The 21,854-nt window shown below is 34.6% G+C and overlaps 1 protein-coding gene across 4 annotated transcripts in view; it reads right to left on the bottom strand.

Moving 5' to 3' along the window:
• Positions 1-4,230: 4,230 nt before the first annotated feature.
• Positions 4,231-21,854, bottom strand: part of NLGN1 (neuroligin 1) — a 410,133-nt gene continuing 392,509 nt past the window's right edge. For all 4 annotated transcript variants that reach the window (XM_072408123.1, XM_072408122.1, XM_072408125.1 and 1 more), the window contains 3 exons: positions 13,008-13,220; positions 8,012-8,801; positions 4,231-5,646 (listed from right to left, as the gene is read on the bottom strand). In XM_072408123.1, coding sequence (XP_072264224.1) covers positions 4,830-5,646; positions 8,012-8,801; positions 13,008-13,220 — 1,820 coding nt within the window. In that variant the 3' untranslated portion in view covers positions 4,231-4,829. The remainder of the gene's footprint in view (positions 5,647-8,011; positions 8,802-13,007; positions 13,221-21,854) is intronic.

The following is a 21,854-nucleotide window of genomic DNA, read 5'->3' as shown; positions in this document are numbered from 1 at the left end:
TTTGCCGTAACAGTAATTTTCAAACTAAAAAGACCTATCTATTTACAGGGTTTCTTTAAAAGGATATTTGTTATGTTCAGAGGCTTCTGCATGGAATGACAGGTTGGTCTGCTTACTGATATAACTCTTCCCTATTTATCATGAGTATTAAGTACTTTTTATATTATCTTTTTTTCAATTTTAAGATTATTATTGTAATATTTTATTTCTTTTTATCCAGGTCAATATGAATGATTTATATTTAACATAGACAGGAAATGATGTAATAATAGTTCTCTGCCTAGGTTAATAATTGTACCACTTTGCTGTAAACAATCTAATATAAATAGAAGAAGGAGATGTATCTATATGTAGTTTTTCTGCTCTGCTTACTCCATCTAAATTTCCATTTACACAGTCAAAAATATTCAGCTAACATTGTTTTTTTTTATTGGAAAGCTAGGTATACCAATTCTGTATGATGAAGTCCACTTTATTAAAAAGTAAAACTGAGCAAAACTCCTTAAATCTTGACCTTTAAGACAGTTTTAAATGTAGATAGAAGCAAATATGGTTGGAGAATTCTGCATAGATAGGTATAGAGCACCACAGAGTATGCTGCAAGAGAACTATGATTGAAAACAATTGCTGTAAGAAATACAGAAGCTACATTGTCAGCCTAAGTCTGAGCAGGTCATATTCTAGAAATGCCAGCATTGTTAATATACTTTTGTATGACAGCACATGGCTAAGATTATTACGCTGGAAAGACTGAACTGCAAGTTATATTAGATTTTACCTTTGCCCTAAAACACAGAACACATATACAATTAAAGATTTTTATAACAAACATATATATTAAACATCAACTATTGCATGTCCTTACCATTTAGGAGGCCTGTGCAGAGAAGAAGAAAGAAGTTCATCATATTTTATGTAAGTGTATGGTGCTGGATCTTTGTGCTAGTACAATGGACATCCATATAACTTAAATTGCAAACTTATTAGAGACACATTTACAAACATTTAAAATGTCATTTGCCTAAATACATATATAAAACTGTGACAAAATATAACTAATAATTACAATAATGTCTTAGTAATACTGATGCTCCCTAACCAGTGCATCAAGCTACCAACAGCTTGATAGTTGTTATATACACAAGGTAATGTATATGTGGCTCCTTACAAGAGGTTTGTTAGCTAAGTATTTTGGGGCACAGAAAGGTCTCAGTGGGGTTAATTTGCTAAATGAATGGAAATTGTGTGATATAATACACTACTGTTTCCCTAGGGAAGCATGACAAAAATGTTAGCTGCTTTCAGTTGATATTTGAAGTATATCCTGCAACCAATAGATTATATACTGTTCAGGGGCTGGCTTGCCCAGAGCACCATGTTCATACCCAAGAGGCCACAGCTGCAGACACCTTTGGTTTAAGCTGTGGTTCCTATTCTTCCTACTAGTAGTGTCCTATTAGACCTCTATAGGATGCTGAATGCATTATAACAAGCAAACAGAAATAGATACATCATCATTGGTCCTCAGTCTGCTGGTATAAAAATGTGACTATGGGAATAATGATTTTTTATTAATATTATAACATACAATACCATAAAATATTTTTAAAATGCCATGGTAATCTAACCCCTGAAAACCTAACTCAACCTTGTAGAAATTATTATAACGGTTCCAAGCAGGTTTACTATCTAGAATTTGTAAGCCTTGAGTTGTGTATGACTGACCTTTTTCAGAGCCAGTAGCATGAAAATGCAGATTATTGTAAGGTAGTATTCAGACTGCCACAGCAAGGGGAACATTTTACCAAATGACCACTAGTGTAAGTGGCATCTTTTTCACTGACACCCAACACATTGTTTTAGCAGGGGTTCCCTGAGATCTGGAAAATATTTTGGAGGTTCCTCTGATGTAAAATGTTTGGATAAATGGAGAGGAAACCAAACTGTCTATTTTCACATTTTTTTTGGTGTTGATCTTTAATGAACTAAATTTCATTGTTAGTGGTTAAAATCTTAGTTTGTTCTGTAGTTTCTGAATTATTTATCCATGCATGGATGGATGTATAGATAATGGATGGATGTACATGGATGTGAAATATCTTGACAGTGTAATGCTATTGTTTTGATAAAATGAGTTGGTTAAATCCATGTGCCTTTGGAATTATATCAGGAGTTACTATGTGACAATGATAACATAAACTGGGGACAAAAAGTAATGTATGCTGGATGTATGCTGGATGTATGCTGGATAAGCAATGGTCTAAAACTATTCCATTTATGCTCCACTTTCAGTTTGTTTTTTGATATTTAGTTTAATTTATGGCTGAACTAAATATACTAATGGCCGTAATTTGATTAAATATTTTTATTTACCAGCACAGGATGTACACTTGTTATGGAGTGTGAATCTACAAGGCGGGGTTGGGGTTTGTACCTATTTAGATTATCATGGTATTTTAATGTTTTGTTATTGGTATGTTATAATAAAACACATTTAAAGACATAGTTTTAATTTATTTTATGATTTTTGCAAACATAAGTGTATAGTCAGTCTGTTGAGTCTTTTATTCCAGATATACCATTTAAAACCAAGTGTTTTAAAAATGTTTTAAAAAGCTCAATACATTTTATATAGCAGTGATGCCCAGTGCCTCCATGCAGTTCAAATCCATTATTTACTTCCTTCAATAAAACCACTGCATAGCCACAGCATAGCAATTTAAATAGACACAAAAAAATAATTTTTGTGACTGCAAGGGTGTTATCCTATACGTGGAGGTACAGATCATTGTTATTCTATAGTTTAACCTGTGACAATGCACATCAAGCATCAAGCATCTCACTGCAAGGTATCCAGTAAGTTTATGAATGGTTAGTTGGTTCTTTCATTTGCAAGCAATATATTTTTCCCTGTTCATTTTAAAATGACTTCATTGATTACTCAAAAATTATTGCAGATTTTGCAGATAAGCAGAATAAGCAGAATATTGAAATTATATTTGTAAGGAAAAAAACTACATATCGTGATTCCATTCATTTCTTGAGGTATATTTGGCACTAAACGGTAAACAAATGACAACACACTAGTCAACAAATTGGCTCTTTAATGAGCAAACACATCTTTTCAGCATTGGAATAATATTGATTATCCAGATTATTTTTATTTCACTCAATGACCAGTATTCTAGTCAAAAAGTACAAAGTAATTTTCATTAAGTAATTACAATTTCTGTGTGTAGTAAGCTTTTATTCTTGAAAAAGAGTAACTGAAAAGAAAGTTACTGCAGTTAGTTTGTCAGAGGAACGTATTTGCATTATCTTACAAACTATCAAAATTACTAATAATTTTGAAAAATGTAAAAAAAAAAAAAAAAAAACGAAAAAAAAAGAAAGAAAATAATTAAGGGGAAAAAAAGAAAAAAGCGCATTAACTGTTTTCTATTAGAAATATACAGGTAAGAGAGAAAAGTATTTCTTAGTGATGTGCTCTTAACTCCACCTTTATCATTTTCCATATAAATGTACATCTGTTACATATACAAACACCTTGAAAAGACTGTGATAAATATTTTTTCCTGATAAACAATAGGGAAATTAATACTTTTGTGACTGGATAGTATTAGTAAAAAATTACAAACCCAGAATTGGGTTTATAAATCTTGTTGGCACCCTTCATTATAGTGTATTCTTTGTATCTACATATGTATACATTTTACTGATAATACTGCTGTGAGGTAACATCAATATATAAATAAATTTACAGTGATAGAGAATAAAATTCATTTTTGAACACGTGTGGACATGCATCATGAAAAATAAAATAAAAATTTCAGTAGTGGGAAAATAACTCAAATTTTTCTTTGGACACATTATTACTTACCAACGTCATATGTCAGCTATACTAAATGAAACTGAATCTTTTTTCTAGAAATTGTTTAGAATTAGTACAATCTATAATAAAAATTTAAATACAGATATCCTTTGGGATTTGCACCAATTTTTCACTTTTATCTTTAACATACAATGAACCTTTCAGATCTAGCTTAATGCCAAGGACAATACATTAAGTTACTAAACTTCAAATACTTATCCCTCCCCTCTAAAAATCATCCTGAGGTTTGCCAATTGATGTAGTAATCTGTTATAAAAACTTTAATGGGATGAGAACAACTTTAATTGTGGCTTAATCAGCAGCGCAGCCACCAAGCATACAAATTATCATGCACTTCGTGCTAAAAATATTGTTTCCTTTATTCCCACATTTGATAGTGACAGCACTTAAGTGATAATATTGTACCTGCCAGGACTTAAAACTCTTTGCTCAATTGGCAGTTAATAGAATGGGGCCAAATTCTGGCCTTAACAGCATCGGTGCTTTGTGCACTTATATATGATCTACACAGTAAAACAGTTTTAAAATAAAAAAGGTGAAAAAGATCAGACATTCCATGAGTGAGTCCCTTGTGCATATAAATACATTTGAAGTCTTTGTCCTCTCCTTTTGTGAAGCACATGCCTAAAGCCAATTTGTAACATAAATCCTAAAAAAAAAAAAAAAACAAAACAAAAAAAGTTGAACATGAATTAAAAAAACAAAAAATATTCACAACAATTGTTTCAATTGTTGCTCTTGTCCACTTTGAATATTTACATTTTCTTTTTCAAAAATCCAAAAAGTTTTTTTTTTGATATGTATATGCAGTATGCACATTGTAATTTTCAATGTTTAAATAGCATTAAGTCTTGCAAGTTTGAAAATCCAAGAAAATCCCAGTAAGGTCAACTACTGTAATACATCAAAAATAAAGTCTGTTTTCCATCTAGTCTGGCTATACTCTGGTTGTAGAATGTGAATGTGGATGCGGATGTGGATGTGGATGAGGATGGGGAAGTGTGTTATTTTGTCCCGTAGTAAAAGTATTAAAGGCATGTATAGGTTGAATCCCTGGTATGGTGTTAGGGATCATTGTTATAGTATTGGGGGTCATTAATGGAATATCATCTGGGGATCTTCTCATCGCTAAAGTGTAGTCCGGAGGGCAGGCATTTCGGAGCACAACCTCATGAGGATGGATGGATTCACATTCATGGTCCAAGTCTGTGTGCTTCATTTGTAAAGACATAATTTCCTCTTCTTGTGCATGGGCTATGTCATTTGTAGTATTGCGTTGAGGACTACATCTCCTATGCACGTCGTGTCTCCTTTTGTCCTTTTTATAATACAGTGCTGCAAAAGCTAAGATGTTGAGAAAAAGCAGAGATGCCCCAACAGCAATAGTGACACTCAATTCAGTAGAATAGTCTCTTTCCAAAGAAAATGGACTAGGCTGTTGCTTAAAGGTACTCTCATTTATTGTAGGAATAGCTGAAGTTACAGGCAAAAGAGGTTTCCTTGTTTGTGTAGAAGTGATGTCTGTAGATGGCCCTTTTGTAGTGGTGAGGTCATTGATAACATGAAGATGCGGAACGAGCTCTAACCAAAGATTAACTTTATTAGCCCTATAATGTTCTTTAACTCTGGGTTTTAATCCAATGTGGAGGTATAGTTGATCCTTTTGTGAATATCTAGTCCATGCAACTTCTTCAAAGCGATTTGGCTTTGTGTGGATGAATTTAGTGTCTTGAGGTACAGGCTGATTTGGATCTCTAAAACAAAAAATAAAAGGTAGCAAATGAATAAATGTTAGATATTTAGAGACAAGCAAAATACCGCTTTACATGCTTGAAAATCCAGTATATTGTTCCAACTAATGGAAATATCTTAAATAATTAAAGCTGTCTAAATTTCCTAGCCAAATTAATTGGAATATTAATAACTCTAAACAAAGACAGTTGTATAGTTTGAAATAGTTTTTCAATAAATCTGTGTTTTGCATTTTTGTTAAAAGCATTATTAGAAGAACAAGCCTGCTGATTTGTGCCAGATGGCGAGCAATAATGTAATAATAATAACAGTTAAGTGGATGTATTAAAGATGATCGAGTCCAACTGAGCTACTGGTATGCCTGGGTTACTATGAAAATCTTATAATAGTCCTGTTACCAAGTAAAACCAACACAGCATAGCCACACTGGGACAGGAAGTGTAATTTTTCATAGCTCTAACAAATAAAAAAGAACACTAATGTAACTGCCACATCTAAGGAATGCTAAGCTGCAAATACTATTTTTTGTTTTGGGTTTACATATGCTTTGGGAGATAAGCTACTAAATTTCGTACAGAAAAAAACATACATTGTTGACAAGTTAAATTAAAATGCCAAAATATTTACTGAATCTATTGTGAGAAAACCTGATAACACAAGAATTATTGTAAAAAGTAAGAAATATTGTAAAAAGTTCAAAATGCAACCACGGCCCTTGCCAAACCAATGCAAACTTTGATATTTGACTGCCATATAAAAGATGTGGGACTTGGAAACGGACAAGGCAAAGCTTATTCTTGTGTGGGTAGAGGCTGTGGTTCCATGTACAGCCTGGGCCTAAGATTCAAGACTGAATTAAAGTCTAACCCGGGTACTTGAACATTAGCAAATAAAAGTCATTTCATTTTATAAAAATAATTCTTTAGTTTTGCTATATCTTGGTGGGTGCCATCAGTACTATGCAAAGCAGAGCCCATAGTATTTTCATTTAACCTGAATGTGATATGTGAAATTTGCAAGTGGATTGATAGTTTTAGCACACAATTATCTACAACAAAATTTTGCCAGCAAATGAATTGGGAAAAAACTGGGAAGGCATCTAAAGTGATACAATATTGTATAGAACTGCTTAACTTTTAATTATTTAATTAAACGGGCTCTATGCACAATAACATTTAATGCAATTGTTTTAGAGTGCCCAAGGCTACTACATTATCACAAACATTAGTGACTTAAGTACCCTAAGTGTCTGATTTAATAAAACTCCCAAGACTAGAGAATATATACTATCATGGTAGAACCTGGGTGATCAAGCAAACCTGGAATGGATCTGGTTCAAGATTAAAACATTTGTAAACTAATATTGGATGATTTTTAGGAACTCAACTCAAGTCAGATCAAGGTTTCCCCATGAAAGTCTATCTTCTCCAGTCTTGTGTATAAGGATGAAACACAATATAATTGTTTTCATTTATCAGTTTGAATACATTTTCAACATTTTAGGATTTTTATACTATAAAAACATGAAAAGTGCCAATCAACACACTAAAACTGAATGACCCCTTATTATTGGTAAACAATTACATGAAGTGAATGCAGCCAAGAGTAACCAAATTCAGTGGTTTTAGTGTACAAAATTTAATGATATATACAACCAAAAGATGTTGATGCTCAGATGTTCAGACCAAATTATCAACTCAATATGACTGACAGTAACAGTATAGAAATTATTCCTACCTAAACATTGTTTACACTCCTTTCATTGACATCAATTTGGGTTTAATTTGATATACAGTTTTTGGAAATATTGTTTTTAGATTTTTATTACAAATATTGTATTTTTTTTTTTTTACCAAAAACAAAAATTGGTACTGTCCCCTAAAAAATTAATAAAAATGTTAGTTTTGGATATACAGTCAGTGCAAACAAAGCTATATGACTAATGTCAAAACTAAAATAAGGTACTCTCTGCAGGGGACATTGTGCTAGGGAACATTATCCTTCAGATAGGTTTGTGGTAATATGGCTGATGAGCTGATTAATTTCCCATTCATTTAGGACAGTGTGATGTTGAAATTCTTTTGTGTTATAAGAGGTCTGAAATTAGGACAGCTTTAGAAAAGCACCAGCAAAATATTACCATATCTATAGCTCTTTGTCTAATTATAGATGTTTAAAAGAAGTCTGACAACTGATTCATAAATCCAGGTGTAACATGCCTACAATCATGGAACTTAAGGATTGGCTGACATAGTGCTCTGTTATAGTATCATTTCAAGGTAAATACAATTCAATATTAAAAATATTTAATATTAATACATTAACATCAATTCCAAACAGTAAATTTACAAAAGGAAAGCTACTTACCCAGTTTTTGCAAAGTTTGTCCAATATGTCATTACTACCGCACTTAGCATAACATCATTTTTGGAGAAATTGCAAGGAAATAACTCTGTAGGTCCAATCATTGGAATCCCAAAAACATAGGGAATCTCATCTCCATGAGCTGTATCTGCCCAAGCAGGCACTTGATCAGATTGGCAATGATGGAAAAAGGCATAGAAATATGTAGGAGAACCAAAGTTGGAGTGCAAATCCGCAGTTGCTACTGCTGGTGCAACCCATTGGTGGTCGGTGAATAATGCCAATAATGTTTTTCTTCTTGTTTCAGGATTATGTCGATCTGCCCAATCTGTATACATAAATTTTATAGTTTCCCTCATTATATCTTTTCCTTCTGTATATCCATATAAATTATCCACAAAATTTGAAACGGCAAAGTCAAAATCACTTGCAGAAATTCCATCCTCGTGGTCCACAATGCTTTCTACAAATTTAAATCCTTCTCCTTGATTTACACCCAACATTATATCATAGTTGAGGAATTCACCTTGCTCCATTAGTATCTGAGGATCATCAGGAATAACATCTCCATCAATTACTGGTCCAAAAGCTATGTGATATCTTGCTGGCTGTATGTCTTGATCAACAAGTTCTCGGTAAGGCTTTTTCTGCAGACATTCCACTAATTCTACAGTATCCGTCATGTTGCACCCAACTTTTGTTGCTAAAATCCGGGCATATTTGGCAGGCTGAAAGCTTACTGCCCAACTAGAAAGGGCAGTTCCACTCTGTGCAATTGCCCTTTGAAAAAGTCCTATTTAAAAAAAAACAAAAAATGTATTCACTGTATTTTTCAAAAATCAAAATAGTTATCAATATTTGAACATTTTAAAAAGATAAGCACATGGTTTTCTTAAAATGTATTACATGCATGCACTTTAATAAATGAAAGAAATATGTACACTGCTAACCACTGTCTTTACAGAGAAATCAAGCTTTGGCAATTTTTCCATGCATGCATATTAAAGATGAATCCCAGCCCTAAATTCAGCCTTGCACGTTTCTAGAAAACTTTTACTCCAATTTCACTGCAAATTGACAGTGTGCATTAGAAAAGCTCCAGCAAGTCAGATAGAGTTTGCCTTATTTTTTGGCTGGAACATTATTCAGAATTATCTAGCCCTTTCTTCTCTGGCCTTATTATTCCTTTCATTCACAAGCTTTCAATTTTTTTAATCAAGAAAGGTCAGCATCACATCTGGGAATTACCTTGGGCAGTCTGCATACAATGCATAATTGAGAATGATTAGAACCTCCTTTGGGAGAAGGCAGGTAGAACCTGTCTTATTTAAGCCTCTGATTTCCAAGGTCCTGTGTTCTCTTTGCTACTGACATGTATGAGCTCATGATGCCATGAATAAATAGTCCTATAAGACCTTCATCAGAGGAGGTTGTAGATGCTTATAACTCAAGGTGTTTACAAAGATTGACAAAATAATTAACTACACCTTCTGTATTAAGAAAATTATCCTTTAAATTTGAGATTTTTAACCAAAAGCTGACCATATGGTGCTAAAAGAAAACTACCCCAACATTTAATTGTGGGATCTGCTACAGTTGGTGTCATAGTGCATGCATCTACTAACAATAAAAATGACACTGTAAGCTACATTGTAGGTGAGCCATAGGAAAGCATTTGTTTATCCACATCAACATTAGCCAAATTTGGTGCAAACTGAAGACAGCATTTCAGGGCAAGATGCCCCATACAAACTGTGAAGAATGATGCTGTAAATGTCACAAACATTGAGTCAACTTTGAATCATATCAGAGGTCATCTGGAGGAATGTTGGAAAATTGGAAGGGACCTTTCAACATGATAATGTTGTGAAGCAAGGGATCAAAAGAAATGGTGGATTCTGGACTGGACTAGTCAAAGCTCTAATTTGGATCCGATTGATATGTTATGGGGAGATATGAAAGATCATGCATGGAACTCCACAAACATCAAACTGAACACATTTTGCATGGAGGAGTGATCAAAATTTTCATTGTCAATGTTTGAGACTGATAGGTGTTTGTAAATGTCTATGACATGTAATTTCTGATTTGGTGAAGGGCAACGAGGCAAAGGTCACAATTACTTTTTCATTTTACATCTATAGTATAATATATCTATTATTAATTTTGCTAAATGATTGAAATGGTTTTAAATGTGAATATGTGGACATTCATTGTTGGCACCAATCAGGCATATATAATGAGGCCTTTGCAGATGCCCAATGCTGACTTGCTTTGACTGCTGCCCTTTTATAATGTTTGGAGGAGGGCAGAAGAGTAGAAGCAGGAAGTAGCAATTAAAGGAGGAAAGGCTGCAGCCAGAGGGGGAAGGGCAGATAGCAGCAAAGTGTGAAATCCTATACCTATAGGGCTTCTAGTCCTCCCAAAAGAGGAATATCCAAAATAAAATAAAAATACTAATAAACAGTATTTCCCCCAGTCCTTAACGACACCTCTTCACCTTAACCTTCTTCCCCCTCAATTAATCCTTCCCTTGCTCCTCCACCTAGTCCACTACTTTTTGGGTTTTTCTTATTTAGTTTTTATCAATAACTTTGTTTTCTGTCTAAAAAAAATTGGTTGAAGTTTATTTTTTCAAGGTTTATTTCCCAAAGATCTGGACATGTGAAATTTATTTACACATTCATTTTAAAATAAAAAAATGTGCCTGGTTTACCATTATCTAAATAAAATATTCAATTTTCTACATTTTTAAAACATTTATTAAATCGGTAAAAATAGTGTTTCATGCCCTATTCACACTTATCAGAACTTTTTTAACATTGCATCAACTGTTTTTTTCCCTATTTTACACAAAGCATGAAAGAAAACAATTTGTATTACTTTCATTGGGTGGAACTGAAAAGGACAAGAAAGAATAAGTAAAATAAAATATGACTTAGAGCTCAAGGCTTTGACGATTTGGAATCATGCATGCAAAACATTTAAACCTACTTCTCAGAGAAAGTAATAAATTCAACTCATGAATTTTCAGTAAGTGTGTGTTATCATGACGTTCCTCTTTTAACCTAGATAATGTTTCTTGAGCATCAACCATTAAAATAAAATGGTATTTTGCTTTTACAAGAAGAAGCTAGACTTGCCACTAAGAATGACAGAATACAATTGACCTTATATATCACAGTTCACTGGATGTTTTCCAAAAAAAGAAAAACACCTTTAAGGAAAACCATGCTTTTTTTTTAGAAATGTGCTCATAATGTACAGGTATTCCAAAGTTGTCCTTGGAAATTTGCAGAGTAAATAAAAACATGTCATTTACAAAGTCATTACCAGGTAACTACAGACTGGTTAGTTTAACGTCCATAGTTGGAAAGGTCTTAGAGAGTTTGATAACGAGCCACATAGAGGAGTTTCTGCTAGAAAATAATATTATAAGTGATAGTCAGCATGGCTTCAAGAAAGACAAGAAAGACAGAGAAGTTGTCAAACAAATTAAGTCTCTTTTTATGAGGAAGTAAGTAAACAGGTAGACAGTGGAATAGCAGTTGATATAGTGTACTTGAACTTTGCTAAAGCATTTGACACTGTACCCCACAGACTGCAAGTTAAGGTTGATAGGTTTAGAAAAGTCACTCTGTAAATGGATAGAGAACTGGCTTAAAGATCGCATCCAGAGAGTTGTAATTAATGATTCATACTCTGAATATTCTAAGGTTATTAGTGGTGTACCCCAGGGTTCAGTGTTGGGACCTTTACTGTTTACCATCTTTATAAATGATATAGAGTTTGGGATTAAAAGTACCATTTCTGTGTTTGCAGATGACACCAGACCATGTAATGGAATTAAGTCCATACAGGATGTCTATAATCTACAAGCAGACCTGGATGTACTGTTTGATTGGGCAGCCAAGAGGCAAATGACATTTAATATAGATAAATGTTAAGGTTTGCACTTGGGGGCTAACCACATGCATGCTTCATACTGTCTAGGGGGAATACAGTTGGGGAAGTCAGAAATGAAAAAGGATCTGGGGGTTCTGGTAGATCATAGACCTAATAATAGCATGCAATGCCAAGCTGCAATATCTAAAGCTAGTAAAGTACTTTCCTGTAATAAAAGAGGAATAGACTGCAGAGATGGAGACATAATCCTGCCCCTGTACAAAGCATTGGTCAGACCACATCTGGAATATGCAGTCCAGTTTTGGGCACCAGTTCACAAAAAGGACATTGTGGAATTGGGGAGAGTGCAGAGAAGGGCAACTAAATTATTAAAAGGAATGGAGGGGCTCAGCTATGAGGAGAGATTAGCTGAACTGAATCTATTCTCCCTTGAGAAGACACGTTTAAGGGGGGATATGATCACCCTGTATAAATGTATAAATGGTCCATATAGAGAACTCTCTTCCCCATTATTCACTTTGAGATCATTACAAAGAACAAGAGGGCAATCTTTGCATCTGGAGGGAAAGAAGTTTAAGCTCCGGATAAGGAAGGGATTCTTCACTGTAAGGTCTGTGAAAATGTGGAATTGGCTCCCTCAGGAAGTAGTTTCAGCAACTACTATAGATTGCTTTAAGAAAAAGCTGGATGATGTATAGAATCACAGAATATAACTGGGTATTAAGGCTTTAACGTCAAAATAACAGACTATTGATCCAGGGAACATCAGATTGCCTCATGGAATCAGGAAGGAATTTTTTTCCCCCGTTGAAGCTAATTGTACCAGGGTTTTGTTTCCTTCCTCTGGACCAACTATGTCTTATAGGGCTATATATCTGGGATATGTTTTTTTCCCTAGTGGTTGAACTTGATGGACTTATGTCTTTTTTCAACCTAATCTACTATGTAACAATGCAACTATTTAGCAGCATTTATTCATGCATGGAAATGTCAAAGCAAACAAACCAAAAAGTGATAATGCTCAGTACAAATTTGCAGTGTGGCAACATGCAAGACAAGCCAAATGTGACAAAATTTGAAACATTTATTATACCTTTGGTGGAATTGCTCCAACGGTTACCCTCTGAATAATGGGACAGAGTCAGCAGATTGACGTTTGACGCACCCGCACCAGATCCAAATACTGTTATTCTTAAAGGATCACCCCCAAAAAAACCAATGTTTTCACTAGTCCATCGTAAGGCTTGGATTAGATCAAGGAGTCCATAATTTCCCTTTGCAGCTTGGTCCCCAGTGCTTAAGAAACCTGCAAAAAAAAAACAGGAATATAGAGAATGATCCGCTGGACTGTAAACTGGTAAAATAATTATTTTAGCTGACACTTCATTTCAACTGCTAGATACATTATTATTATTACATTATTAAAAATTGTCCATCCATACATGCAGTTTTAATAACAAAGCTTATTAGAAATAAGATCACCATTAGTTAGTTATGGTAGTTAGCCAAAAGAACTTAATATAAAACTTGCCTCTAAATTGGAGGAGGTCGCAATTTGTATACTATTAGAAATGGGGTAAGTGCCTTTAAAGCACTACTTCCAATTTAGACCTTTATATAATGTCTACATTTATATCATGTATATATAAATATTATAATTTTTTCTAAATATGTAAAAGTTCTGCTGGGTAGGGGGAATCCTTCTATTTATGGTCTGGGGATCCAACTACAGTAAATACTCAAATATCGCTATGCATATTACCCAAGGTAACTACTTTTACCTGGAAGGGAAAATTACATTCGGCCTCATCTATTAAAGCTCTCCAAGGCTGGAGATGATACACATTGATCAGTAAATCTGGGTGATCCTGCAAACCTGCTATTTGTTAGCAAATGTTTTCAATCCTGGACCAGATTCATTCCAGGTTTGCTGGTTTACCCAGGCTCAAAGGGTATCCTCTCCAGCCCTGGAGAGCTTTATTAGATCAGGCCCATTGACAAAAGTATAAATCAAGAGCACAAAATGTGGTTATCATTACTAATATTCAAATAAATAAACAGGAATACCAATAAAAATAATGTAAATAAATACATCCATGACATGTTATTTTTAAAATATTTATTTAAGATAGAAAAAAATTAAATTATATCTCTCAATTTGTTTATTTGTTTTTCCCTCCTTTTACAGTGTTTTACGCTTTTGAGTTGTAATGGGTCACTTGCTCGTAAATGAAATTTGTTTATTATCGTTAGCCACCAGTAGCTGGCACTATGCTCTTATGTAAAGTATGTAACAAACTCTAATAATGTGATTGACAGCAAGAGTCTGTTATACACTTTAGCTGAAGACCCAGCACCATCTACTGGTGTATCCTGTGTATAAATCAAGATTCTTTTTCTAATGGCTCTTTCAGGTCCAGAAATGTTTGTTTTTACTTATCTATGGTATCAAAAATCTCTTACATGAACAAAACTTCCAGCCTTTAGAGTTGTAATAGTAATAGTTATCCTAACAAAGGTATTTTTTTTTTACTTTTTCTGAACCCCCCCTAATATTATTGCTCTAGGCACAGGTTTTACATTAGATTCCTTAGAGCAGGGGTGCCCACATTTTGGCTTGCAGGCTACATTTAAAATGACCAAGTCAAAGTGATTTACCAACAATACAAATGCTAAACATATATTTAGCATTTATATATTTAGCATATATATATATATATATATATAAGCTAATGAGACATACAATATCAGAACATTGCACAGAGATTGCACTACAAGATTACAGTGACAGGAAAGTTTCAGTTCACCTGTCATAGGTGAATGACAAGCTGCACAGGAAAAAGAACTGCTAATCTGTACAAAGGTATCTCAGTAATTGAACCCTGACACAGAGTCTGAACTGACTTGGCTGCCCAGCACTGTTCACCTCATACGGCCCCCCCACCCTCTCCGCCTCCCTCCCCACTCCCCACTGTTCTGTTCTCCCCACTGTTGAGCCCTCTCACGCACACACTGAAAGACATCCCCAGCATCCCTATAGACTACAGCAGGGCTGCTGGTAAACAGGAGGTAGGGGTAGGCAGGGCTCACCAATCTACTCGCGTTGCCTTTGCAATCGACCAGTAGATTGTGTTCGACTTTTTAGGCACCCCTGCCCTAGGGTCCCTTTTTTGGACTTGTAGTAAACTGGCATTAAAATGAGTGAGCAATTTGCAGTTTTTTCTTCTGCACAATTAGCCTTTTCCATGAAATAGAACGAATATAAAAATATGAGGCAACAGAAACTGATTACACGGGTTATTGTTTGCCTGTCCCTCAATAATATCTGAAAAAAAATTGTATAATTTAAAACAGCAAAGTGCAAAACATGTAAATACACTTCATAGCACGCTCATTATATTGGCTATTGTACTCTTCCTTATTACTGTTTGCTAAAAAGGGAACATGTAACAATCTGTTTGGCATATCCGTAGCTAGGCTTTATTAGTTTAGGACTCTATGTAATAGAATGTATGAATGACTTCTACATGAACTTGTTTTTCTTTTGTTAAACGCATGAGAGTATTACATTTGCTGACAATGAATACAAAAGATTGATCAATCTAGCTTAATTTTCTATAATTCACAGATCTATCTGGTTATGTTACAGTTGACAGCTCATTTGATGTCATCATCAGCACTTGTATTGTGATTGTGATTTACCTTGTAAGGCCCTGGTCAGCACCAGTCCCCACCAGACACCAGTCCCCAAATCTAACACCCCAATCTTCACCTTTAGTAAGCCCCCGCTTATCCTCAGGAGACTGGTTGTGTCTCCCAGCACTCGGTTGCCCCCAGGACTTACTACGCAAGGGATGGTGTCTGGGGATGGGCTGGCAGCAAGCCAGGAGCCCACAGATATCAGTACCAGGATTCCAACAGAGCCAAGTCAAGTATACAGAGCAGAAGACATACACAGAATATCTGTCCACCAAACGAAGTACACAAGGACAAAACACAAGCAGAGTCAGGGTGACAGGCAAAGGTCGGTCCAGGCAGCATAAACTGGCAATGTCAGAAAAAGGCAAGGTCAGCAACAGTAAATCAGACGAATAATCTCCCAGCACAGATTAGTCCAGCTAAACGCTACAACAGGCACTGATGACTGGGAGCAGAGAGGCTTTAAAGTTCCAGCAGCCAATAGCAATGCAGGACTGAATCGGGAGCTGATCAGCCTCTAGAATCCCCTTCAGCTGTGCACAGCCTAACAATGGATGCTGGGGATGCCATAAATCCATCAGGCTGCACTGCTAAAGAGAAGCAAGGGCTGCTGGTATGCCAATTCTCCTGGCTGCCGCAATTGACATTGCTGGACAGAACAAACAGTGTTTATTACCATGATGGTGCACAGCACAGAGTCGCCGGACAGATGAGCATTACCTAAAATACCTATTCTAGAATATCTGCAGCCTCCTTTTTTGCTATAGCTATGAATTAACTTGCCTCAGCATGTAAAACAGTGCTCAGCAATAGGGAGGAATGCTGATTACCCCCTTTGGCTGTGCTCTTTTTGAGTGCACTATGTCATCTTTTAACTATGTCATAGATACCTGATTTATATCTGTAAATGGAACCCAAAAGTTGGTGTCAGATGTGAAAAATGTACATGAAGGTGAATAAAAGAAACCAGGCACAGTTGATGAAACAAAACTGAAAGTCTAAATGACTACATGATAAAATAATAACATAATAATTAATTAACCCAAACTAATTACTCCACTGTTTAAGAACTTTGTGTATGTCATATTTCTGTAAAGCTCTGCTAAACAGAATAACATTTCAATTAGCAGTTCTAAACCAGAGATTTATGGGATCAAGCTCAGGCCAATAGCAGTGTAATTTGCTACATGTGAAAATTAATTTTCTCATACTTATAAATCTTATTTGCTCATACATGCAATTATGTTGATCTAGATAAATAAGGCATAAATAGTTTATAATGAATCTATATAATAATGTTTAGTGATGACAAAGGTGATGCTTGGAAGGATAAATTAGGAGTGAAAGAATAACTAAAACATGTAAATCTTGGAGAAATCAAGCTCCTGCCTCACCTCTGACCACATGTCTAAACACCACCCCTGGTTAGATGTTTTAAAGGGGATAATCAGTTTACCTATTTCTACATTTTAACAGAAATCACATGACCAGATAACAAGTATTTTAGCTGTTTTTTTACTTTTAATTTATCCAATCCATCATAATCCTGGAATCCCTGGATTACCAAATGTATTGCACTTAAATGTTTTAATACAGCCCTATGTCAAGACATGATCATTGTCAATTATAGGTTTATAATAAACTCAAATTTTCTATACATAACCCAATGGTCTCTCCTAAAAACACTCCTTCTTCGCCAATAAAATTATACAATACCAAATATACAAAATGATGAATACGACATTATTGGGAAAAGACAGATTATATATTTACTAAACAAATGCTGAAATGCACAACATGTTTTAACACTGATCATTTTTCTTTCACTGATGTATATTTAGATGAGCTACAAGAACTGACCATGCTAAAGAAAATTTCACGTGTTTTCTTATTTTTCCCATTATAATGGAGAATAAAAGTGCTCCCAGCTCCTGCCAATCTGCTGCTTGAGCTATTTTTTATAGCTATAATTATGTTATTTGGGGAAACATGGTTCATAGATGTCTTGGCAATTGAAGTTGAGCTTTGACCTTTGAAGCAAATCAAAAAACAGCAGCACACATGAATGTCTTCTTCCTGCACACTTGTCATTGTGTGCTCATAAAGACAGATCTACCATCACATATTAATTCTCAGCCGCAAACAGGTTGTGTCCTCGGGTCAAGAATGAAGTAATCAGCTCAGCATGAACTGCAGGAAAAGTGACAGTAAATTTGGCAGTCCCATATTTTACAGAGTTTATCCTATGGATTTTTGCTTTTTTTGGCTTATGTGTACCCTTTATAGTCACCTTTATTTGACATAATTTGAATCTGAAAGGCATTTTATTGTTGTTTTTATGCAATACAACTGTGACTTACCTATGGGTAAGGGAAAAATATGGTTTAATTCAATAAAATATTTTATATTTAAAGTGTGAACGGTTCCAAAACACAACTGTAATGCATACATAAATGGTCAGCTATGCTAAAGGCATATACATGGAATTATTTAGTAGGTAATCACAAGCTACCACATTACTATTGCAGCCAAAACCCTTTTTTTTTGGCTTGTACACGAGAGTTGTACAATGGAGCTGCCAATAGATTTGGCAACCTCTTTATTTTTCTTTTTATTATATATATATTTATTTTTATATACTTTATTCTGGCTTTACTGACTTTTCAAAGTGTATGTTTAGTTTGCAAGTGACTGATAGTAAATAAGGTGCACTTTACCTATTCAATGATATCCTAGATAAAATCAACTGTTTTTTTGTTCACACATTATTGATTTATTAATGTACTTAATAAAGATTTATTCAACATACGTGTATCTTACTTACTAAACAAGGTGAACACTTACTTTTCCAATAATTTAGCATATGAACACTTCTGACCAGGAACAACCTAATAACAATGCTAATAACTATTGCTGCAATATTTGGAATAGCATCTGTATCTGCACCATTAATAAATACCCAACAATAGAAAATTTCTTATTTCTATGTTCAGTGGATTATTTTAATGCTGCTTTGTTGAAGCACAGAATGAAGTGTTCATACTTTTATCACTACTGTAAAAATGCCAAAAATAAATAAAGATAGTTGTAACTTCCTGTTTAGGATCAGCACCTTATTAAAATGAGAATGGCAGAATCACTTGCAAGGTGGTCTTATCTTTGAAAGCTAAGTAATCTTATTAATAAACAGTCTTCAGATCAAATCCCCTTGACATTCACAGTTTACTAATCTTTTAATACAAGAGATTAATCACTCATAAGGCTATGTGGGCAAACCTGCAGGCATTACCATGACTTCAGAAGCAGCCTTTCATTTATCCGTGCTCATAAATGTACATAAGCCTAATGATAAGGCACCAAAATGAAGTATGTGGAGCGCCTGTCATAAGGAAATATAGACACTAGAAATAAAGCTTACTGTATATAATTTATTTTATAGCATTTTATGTATATTTTTATTTTGATTAAAGCATTTTTCCGAAGTGTTTGCTACTAGTATTACTAGTTCTACACTCACTATTTGGTGCCACCAACTGTCACAAATATGCCACCAGGAAGTGGTAAGAAGATGAACTATAATTTTCAGACATGGATTTCCTCTCTTTTGTTGTATAAAGCACAGATTATGCAAACACAATACACAACAATTTAATCATACATTTAGAACATATGCCAATCCTAATAAGAAATGGGCTCTAGGAAGACGATTATGTGCTTTAGCCCTAAGTTATGTAAATCCAATACATAAACATGTAACCTAATTACTAATAAGCATGTACAGGCTACATCCCATGATAAAATAAATTAGACAGGTCAAGAGAGAGAAGTAGGTAATGAATTTTATGCAGGCAGACATAAAAAATACACTCACGTAGTTGTATTTTATGTTACACGCATAGCTTATCTAAACTGTGTAAGTGACATCACTTTCAATACAAGGATATATTTGTTTTTTAGATATATGGACTTTATTCAAAATTATGTATGCTTTATATTTATTTATTGTTGTATAAATTCAGAAGCCACATATCTGGACCCTTGAAAGTCTTAAGAAGAAAGACAACATATTTTACCTGTATTTCTATTTATAATTCTATCATTACCAAAGCCATTCCACCCAAATCATCCATCACCTCCCAAGTGGGCTGAGCAGCTTTTGAATTGAGAAATCAGCTACCATACACTAGGACTTGTCCACGTAACAACTTTGTTTGGCTTAGTGAAAAGGGTGAAGATTTTAATCTAAATCAGATAAAGCAAAACAAAATTGTTTTAGTTTTTTTAATTCCCATACACATAGTTAGGTATTCAAAGCCATAATCATACCTATTCATTTATCTGATTGTACATTCACCTTGTGCACCATTTCTACACGCTAGCAAATCAGCCAACACCTCCTTATGTCTTTCAAACTTTTGCTACTAAAAAAATATGTTTATTTTCCTGAAATATTTTGCAATCATTTTCATTTTGCAGAATGCATAGAAAGGAGGGGGAGATCCATACAGCTGCAGGATGACTGATATCTCCCTACTCCAGACCATTAGAAGTGATAAGTACACAAGGAAGAGTCAACCAGCCAAAGTTCTCAGTTTCAGTCCTTCAAAAATAGTGACTTAGTATGGTCTTAGTATGTCAAGTTTTTAGTTATTCAAAAAGAGTACATAAACATTAAATGGTGTAGTCAAAAACAACATGTGCCCGATACATATGATGGAAATGTGTATTGCTTTCATTAAAGCACACGTAATGGTTTCATCGAGTCTACTTTGAAACCAGTAAATGAGGGAATTTCTTTTAGTCAGAAGTGTCTGTGAGAATTGTGTGCAGCATATTTTTAACAGAAGATAATGTTTAACAACTACAATTGTCACTAATTTCCTAGCAACTGTTTAAACAACTACAAGTTGTTAAGCAACAATCTTCACTCAAAGATTAAAAAAAAAAGAACCCCTCAATTCCATGCAAGTTAATTGAGGCTTGAATCATTTCTGCTACATCTATGGCAATTTCACATTGGTGCACTTCAATTAAGAAATAATAAGACTGCAAAGTAATTTATACTCATAGATTAGATGTCGTCTGTGAAAAATTACTGATTAACTGCAACTAGTCCTCTGGTGTATTGCAAAGCCACTTAATGGTGGTCTCAGTCCATTCCCACCCCCAACCTTCAGCCTTTTCAGAACAAACTTAGCAACCTGCAATTTACAGACAAAATTAAAAAAAAAAAAAAGCTTGTTGTGAATTGTCAAAGATTTATATGCAAAAACATAGACCCATCATCTCACAACCTTGTAAAAAACATTGTATTATAAATAAAAAAATACATTTCAGCTTAAAATCATAGAAGTATGTTATTTAGTTGGTACAGACTCTGCATTTTGCTATTGACAACATGTTATTTGCTTATACAAGAACAAAGTGATGAACCAAAATGTAAAAAATGACGGTACAGTACCAGTGTTGACTATTGTTACACAAGGCGGGCTCCCCTTTGTTGCTTTTGTAGCAGGAATAGTGAGGCTTACTAATTATTCTACTTTATTCCACTATTAGAGCCACCTAAGGGTTAATCATTTTAGCAAGTTAAATACAAAAAAATCATGGAATACTGAATACATGTGGTGTGGATGTACAGGTGGATTTGTCTAGTCTGTGCCCCTGTGATCATCCTGTGTCCACCGTCTCAGACTAGGTTGGGGTGGGAGTGACCTTATAAGAGGAAAGTTATGGATGTTATGCCCAGATGGGTCCTGAGAAAGAAAGCAGCTGCTAATATACAAAATATATTATCATGCTAACAATTGCAAGTTTTTGTCATATTATAATGTAACAAGAAGGTTTGGTCAAAATAAACTAGCAATGGTCATGTAACGAGTTGATTGGTTAGGATCAGTGTATAATTGTTAACCCCAGATATCATAGTATTGAGTGCTGATGCTGACATTTTCTGGATACGTATAAAGAAATGCTGGTTTCTCCCAGCCTGACTCTTCCCAGTTAGATAATAAAAAATTGGGCACTCCCTGGGATAAACCAATCTTGTTGATGGAACTGTTGCTGTCTTGGACCATTGTACGCATCTAATAAAGATAAGTACTAACTTTTAATTAAGCAGTGCCTGAGTGTCTTGTGTCGTTCTTTAACCCTTTCCTGACACTTGTAATCCCACAAATACATCCACTTTGTTACAGCTTGGGGGATCGACAGTTCTTCCTCCTTTCTCAACAGATAACTA

The sequence above is a fragment of the Pyxicephalus adspersus genome, chromosome 4, assembly GCF_032062135.1.
Source record: "Pyxicephalus adspersus chromosome 4, UCB_Pads_2.0, whole genome shotgun sequence".
NCBI lineage: Eukaryota > Metazoa > Chordata > Amphibia > Anura > Pyxicephalidae > Pyxicephalus > Pyxicephalus adspersus.
The sequence above is the reverse complement of the archived record's forward strand: the minus strand, read 5'-3'. Positions and strand labels throughout refer to the sequence as shown.